Source organism: Metopolophium dirhodum, chromosome 1, assembly GCF_019925205.1.
Source record: "Metopolophium dirhodum isolate CAU chromosome 1, ASM1992520v1, whole genome shotgun sequence".
NCBI lineage: Eukaryota > Metazoa > Arthropoda > Insecta > Hemiptera > Aphididae > Metopolophium > Metopolophium dirhodum.
In genome coordinates, this window is record NC_083560.1 from 16,762,701 (window position 1) to 16,769,715 (window position 7,015).

General features: G+C 28.8%; 1 protein-coding gene across 1 annotated transcript; it reads right to left on the reverse strand.

The window, feature by feature from the left end:
- Positions 1 to 4,038: 4,038 nt before the first annotated feature.
- Positions 4,039 to 6,722, reverse strand: LOC132935504 (cathepsin B-like). The gene is made up of 6 exons (XM_061002079.1): positions 6,515 to 6,722; positions 5,162 to 5,392; positions 4,900 to 5,100; positions 4,663 to 4,810; positions 4,478 to 4,588; positions 4,039 to 4,368 (listed from the first exon to the last, which is right to left on the reverse strand). The coding sequence occupies exons 1-6, from the start codon at positions 6,632 to 6,634 to the stop codon at positions 4,157 to 4,159; spliced, it is 1,023 nt and encodes a 340-aa protein (XP_060858062.1). The 5' UTR covers positions 6,635 to 6,722; the 3' UTR covers positions 4,039 to 4,156.
- Between the last annotated feature and the right edge of the window lie 293 nt (positions 6,723 to 7,015).

Genomic DNA, 7,015 nt, shown 5'->3' on the forward strand with positions numbered 1-7,015 from the left:
AACATGGGTGTTTATTTAATGTATTTTAAAATATATTGATATTGGTATTGACACAATATTAGCACAATTTTTTTTTACGTCCATTCCAGTTTGCTGATTTTCCTATATACCTATAAGTCTTATTTGTAACACTAAATTATGCTTCTATTTAGAAATAATGAACATGTTGCACAGTAATCCAATAAATTTAAAACAAAAAATGTATTTACCCTATATCTTTATATTTAAATGGGTATGTATAATGTCCTTTAATTGGTCACTGAGTCACTCCTAATATTTTGTAATTTACTCGTAGTTAAAAAAAAAAAAAAATATACTAACTGTTGAATGATTGATAACTTTATCACAATAGATGTATAAAAATGTTTTTTAATTTAACATAGGTTAAATACAACAAAATTGTTAAATTAAAATTATAATAAGTAATGCTATTCAAGAGGTTGTATTTTAAGTAAATATACTGATTTTTCAGATGTTGTAAACTTACTAAATCATATTTTATGGATTTGTTTGTTTTTTCACTGAATTCAGACCTAATGATATAATATTATTTTCAAGTTATTATTTAAACAATTTCATTTTCATATTTTTTTTTAAAACAGTTATTAAAATATTGAATTATATTATTATTAATGTCTTAGAGAGGATACATCCATAAGACTGTACGTATTATCATTGAGTATGGATATTCGGGCAACCAAGGTAGAACCTGCAGCTCGATATATTCCGGTGAACGCGGTATAGTCTAGGGAGAGGGAGGGACTGTAATAATTTTTAATTTGACTGATAACTATATGGGTAAATAGCGACTATAACACACTTAACACACTCATTTCATTTACCAACCAGCAAATCTAAAATTAAGATTAGGTACCTTCGAACAAGCGATAACCAACTTTTTTAGCTCAGTGAAAACTATTTTTTTTTTACAGTTGTGATACTATATAATATTATCCATAGTATTCGATGAAATTACTTTCATTGATACGGACTGCTCCGAACGGCGTACACATATTAATCCGTTTAATAGTTGTGACTCGTCAAAATTCCCGGAACACAATTATTCATTAACCTTATTCGTTATGCCTAGATTTTCAAAAATATCGATATTTGGGATTCTCTCCATACGTCTTGCACTTATTATACCGTGTTCGTAGTGTAACTAAATGTTTTTAAATGAAAATCGAGAGCACTTATAAACCAATAATATAAAATTAGCTACTCAATGGTATTATGTTCAATGATAATACCTACAGTTATATATTTTTATTTTATAAAACTGATTATTAACCAAACAATATTATATGATAATATGTCTTTTTTACTTAAGTTTAACTACAAGACAGGCACGTTTATTTTGTTATTAACACGTTTAATTAATTAAATTAAACTATACTTGAAATAAAACAAAATAAAGTTTTTCTATAAGGCTGCATGATAATAAGTAAACAGCCAATCATAAATTATTTCAGTAAGTTTATGAAAAAATTAAATAGTTTCATTCGACATTTGGTAGGCACCAATTTATTATTTAAGCTGATCAGGTAGATATTGTTTAACACAAATAAGCTAGTTATATATTGTAATCAAGAATAAACTAATCAACTCGTTTTCTTTTTTACTCGTTATGTTAAAGTTATATACAAATATTTTGATTAAATTTAATATTTAATGGTACCTACCTATTTTACTTTTATCAATTTGAAAAATGTACAAATTAAATTTAAAAATGTTTTCATTTTTTTAAACTTAACAGGGATTATAGTTTATAGATCATTTTAAATTAAAAATATATTTATATTTAATATTTATTTATATTAATTACCAGCGGCATAGCCAGGATTTTAAAATTCTGGGGGAGGGGCATATTGTATATTAAAAAAAAAATACTAAACAGTTAACAAATAATAATTTAATTTTTATGTTGTTTCGGTGTTTTGATATGCAATGAGGGGACATGACTGCTCTCCCGCCATGGCTACACCACTATTAATAATTATGGTACTTACCTGCTGGATAGTATAACCATGAAGAAATCAGTCTTGTAATTTATTTATTAGTAAATGTATTTAACAGATTTTATAGTATTTAGAATGATTGTTAAATTGGTACTTGGAAAATATTTTAAATACTGTCTTGTACCTATGTTTTTGTACCTATTTGAAAATCAAATTCATATTTTTATGTAAATACTTTTAAAACTTCAAAAGAATTGTTGTCACATTTCAGTTTGTTTTTTAATAATCATTTGATATATTATTTTATTTATAATTAAACTCAAAAAATTAACACGGTAGTTTATTTTATGTTCCATTATAAACCATTTATTGTTTAATTAATACTGAAATATATGGTATTTTTATTTATATTTTAATTCTTCAGTACAAAATGAAGTAGCTTCAAAAGATGTTACACTAAAATTTAAAATTAGTCATAACCAATAAATTACAAATAATTAATTTTCTTATCTACTTGTACAATTAAATAATTAAAATTACAAAGTACCCGTTTGAAAAGTATTTAAATAAGTTTAATATAGGTACATGTTAAGTATTTCTATTTGTTATCAAAAATCTTTTCTGTAAAGTACCTATTTGAAATATATTATTTTTAAGACTGAGTAAAACCCAAAAAAAAATAAAAAAATAATATTGGAAATTCATATCAGTTTTTCTTTATAAATCTAAGATTTGAAAAACTTGCTTCGAAAATTTCAAACCGAGTAACAATAGCTTCTGAAGTTGAAGCAGTAATACCCAAAGAAATGTCAATGCAAAGACAATTGCCTAAAAAAACATCAGTACTTATAGTAATTAAGTACCTATATATATTATCGAAAAAAAGAAGAATAGGTAGCTTATCTAGCGATGATAGTAATGATGATGAATATTCACCAAGGGGTTGTAACGGTCGAAAATGAACCATCATTATCAAGGTAAAATATTATGCGATAGCGCACACCCAACACAAAATCTGCATATAATTATAAACCACACACACACTATCACCGCTGCCTAGTACCCGTGGTCGAGTGTAACCGGCCGGCACTATGTCATTAACTGTACTATTCCAATGTAATACAAATACCGGTCAATTACAATTCATTACCAAATGATTACCTAATATTGTTTTTTTTCCCGTGTGATGTGCGACGCGTCCGACGCTCGTATCTAAGCTTTAACTTTAATTTTGCCTCTCTGCCGGACAACATGACGAGCGAGTAGATACACCGCTTCACCGAAGACGTCCTGGTGATGATGCTCGGACACACACGCACACGCCCAGAATTCGGTAACATTATTATTATAATGATTTTTTTTGATGATTTATACTACACCTTGGCCGGTATTTTGTGTTTTGTTACGTGTATAGTACCTACGGTAGTGTACTACGTGTATTATTATTATTATTGGTATTATTATTTATGTACGCCGGTAACCGCATAGGTACCGTTTGCAAGTACCCTGCGAAAATGCAGTTGTTATGATTAATATGTATGTGTTTTTTTTTTAAGGTGACCTTTTTATTTGCGGCAAAGTTTTTATGCCGATATTGCTTTTCTTGGCCATAATTTAATTATTGTTTTTGTTTTCACCATAAATATTAAAATAAATATACCTGTAGATCCCCATCAAATACCTTTATTATTGTTTTTCCCAATTTCATTTTATTTTACAAATCCCACACGCTCCGATTTCCGAATCTCGGCTGTTGGTTGGCGACCTTATTACCACTGAAGTTTCTCGTCAACGTACGCTCCACGCCGAATCTGGGCAAGCCACCGTGTGAGACGTTACAGGGTTTAAGTATCATAAACCAAACAATGTTTGGCAAACATTTATGGTACCTTATTACTAAGTTTAAATAACATACATTTTCTATTGTACATACCTAATTAATTCATTGTTATATATGTGTTAAAGTGTACGATGGATCTAGCATGTCAAACACACAAAGAAACATTTATTTTAATAAATTATAAAGATTAATCTTACTGTAAAATCTCATGAAAACAAAAGAAATCAAATAAGAACTGTATGTTGGATGACTAAAACTAATTTTATTTAAACATGAAAAACATGACAATATTTTTTCATTTTCAAACTAATAAAATATAAACTACTAAAATAACTAGCAATAAATAAAAATAATTCGGTTAGTTAGTAACTGGTACACCAGCAGTTGTCGAATTATCGATACCACATTCGTTTGTGCCTCGTCGAATTTTGAAAAGACCGTCATCACCCCAATCTTCGTTCCACGAGTTGACCATCAGCCAGTATGGAACTCCGTATTCTTCACCCCAACCGATCAATTTGACGGCATGTCCTCCCAAGTATGAGGCATTTTCCGATTTCACGTAAACACCTTTAAAACGTTGAAATTACGGTTGGAAATATATTTTATGATTATCGAAATAGAAACACAAAATACATAGGTGTTATATTATACTCAATCAATGGTGCTTATCGTTTACCTGACTTGTAACTGGGAAAATCGTCGTATACTTCGAACGATGCTTCAATTGGTCCGTAAGTCATAACGTCCTTTTGGATGCTGCCGTACGTTAGGTAGTAGTAGTCACGTGCTACGATCATAAGTTAATAGATTAAACACGTATTATTTTAACCACATGTAATATATTGTCGAAATAGATCATACTGTATCTGTGATCTTCGTCGAAATCGAGTTCCTGATTTCCGTAACAAGTTCTCCTGCATCTGTGATTTAATTCCATTGGGTGACCGGCGCATGTATTATTTCCTTCAGAGTCATAAGGACAAGGAGGGACTCTGTATGGTTCACAGCCCTAAAAACGATGTATGCGACGTTAAACCAAACGTCCAAACATAATATTATACAAATATATTAATAGTCTACTCAGAGCAAGTCGCATACCTCTGATGAGTTGTAGTCACCTCCGGTTACTAGACCGTGTTTACTAAAACGTTTCCATGCTTTTATCGGATAACCGCCATAACATCCAAAGCCGCATAAATGACAGCAGAAAGTGATTTCTTCGGCGGATAACAATTCATTGAAATCTCCATTTGTAGCTACACACAAACGGTCAGAAAAGGCTGAGCTCGTGGCCACTGCCTAAATTAATGATTCGTTTAAAATAATGTCCAACACTATTGACACATATATCATTACATACCCAACACGATCCACAATTTCCTTGGTCGCGGACTGCTCCGATCGTTTGACAATGTCTCCATTTTCTTCTAGCGTCAAAGTGCCTTGGAATTCGGCCGAATAAGTTGTCATAAGCTGCATCGTCGGTTTTGTACATATTCATATTATTTAAGCTTGGAATTTGTACACCTTTTGATCCCAAACGTTTAAGAATATGTTCCTTTGGTGTATTGGGGTCGAAGTTTACACCTGCCTAATTTGTTAAATGTTCTGGTTAGTATAAAAATAATTAAACAAATAAAATGTAAATAAAGTATTTTCCTTAAAAAAATTACGAAAATTACGATAATGTGCCAATTGTTTTGTAGTTCAAAATGTATGTTTAATTATTATAGTTATGGCTTAAAAATGTAACACAAGATTCCAAAAAAGTTGGTTTAGCAATTTAAAAATATTGAAAATACTTGGTCGTGGTTTTATTTTTAACAGCGTTGCAAGATGAAATGTTGAAAAAATTGTAAAAGTCTAGAAAATTTGTAAATTATCTTGTACTTTTGGCGTTTAAAAGTTTATAAAACGCTTAATCTTAATCGGTAGTTTTAAAACAAAACATTATAAATAAGGAATTTTAATTTAAACGGAATTGAATATAGGTACCGTTTATATATAAACGCATAATAATAATATTAATTATTTTGATGTAATTGAAAAATATTTTTAGTGGGGACTTAGGCATAGTATAGTTAGAAATTCGTTGCAAGTTTTCTTTACATACCTAGCTAACATTTGAAAATGTAATACACGATTACTTATACGATTTTTTACCATTAACAAAAAATAAAGTTTACCGGAAAGTTGAATACATTTTTAATGAGCGTTTAAGTTCAAATTTTTATGACATTGGATATTCACGTTATGTAAATGAACGATTTCCTTATTTTATTGTAATTCGAAAACAAATAAATGAAGATATTATATTTTTGATGATTACCAAATGATTGTTTTATTATTTTAAAAAATTTTGAATATTTTTAGCTATTTCATAATATGTATTTGAAATTTGAAATTTTTTAGTATATAATTATTCGAAAAAAATTTTCAATTCGTCAAAAAGCTTTAAAATTAAATATAAAGTTTTCACAAGTTTTTAAAATAGAAGTATAATAAAAAAAATAAAGATAAATACGCACAATTTTTTTATAAGCGTTTAAAGTTGAAATTTTGAAAAAATTAATTTCTGAAACTTGGCAGTGAATTCGGAGTAGAGAATGTTATGAAATATTATCTCATTTAATAAACATAATAAACAACGGTAGTAATAAACATTATTTAACATCATATTTTTTGAACCTAATATAAATAATTAATGACACACCTTCCATGTAGTTGCATGTTCGTTGATATTGTCAATAAAATCTTTCTGCAAAAAGTATGCTTGTTCCGTCACATAAACGCTGATGAATATCACAGACAACAACATCAACACCCTAGCCATGGTCGCAACTTTTTCGCTAATTGTTATTTAACAGAATTGAATACAAACACACCACTGTTGCTTGTTGTACAACAGTAACAGTATAAGTTTTGATTTTCAAATACCAGCGTATATATACACATCTCAGGATACTCAAATGAAATACTTAAATCAAGTATTTCTAAAAATACGCTTACCTACTTAATTATATTTTAGTGATTTCATATTCAATAACACTTGTTGTTAATTTATCAGAATCGTATCACATAATGCATATTATACTTTACTAGGAATTGTACCCATCATTCGTTCATCAGCTTATTCATCTTAATCTAAAGTTCATTATCAATAAAAAAAAAAAAAAACTATTCGTTTTTCCGAATAATTAAATAATTGAAAACT

Excerpts from the sequence above, each read along its gene's own strand:
- LOC132935504 (XM_061002079.1), bottom strand. The coding sequence starts at position 6,634 with ATGGCTAGGGTGTTGATGTTGTTGTCTGTGATATTCATCAGCGTTTAT. Across the intron at positions 4,811-4,899 it reads GTGACTACAACTCATCAGAG|GGCTGTGAACCATACAGAGT; the intron begins GTATGCGACTTG and ends CATCGTTTTTAG. Across the intron at positions 4,369-4,477 it reads TTTTCCCAGTTACAAGTCAG|GTGTTTACGTGAAATCGGAA; the intron begins GTAAACGATAAG and ends AACGTTTTAAAG.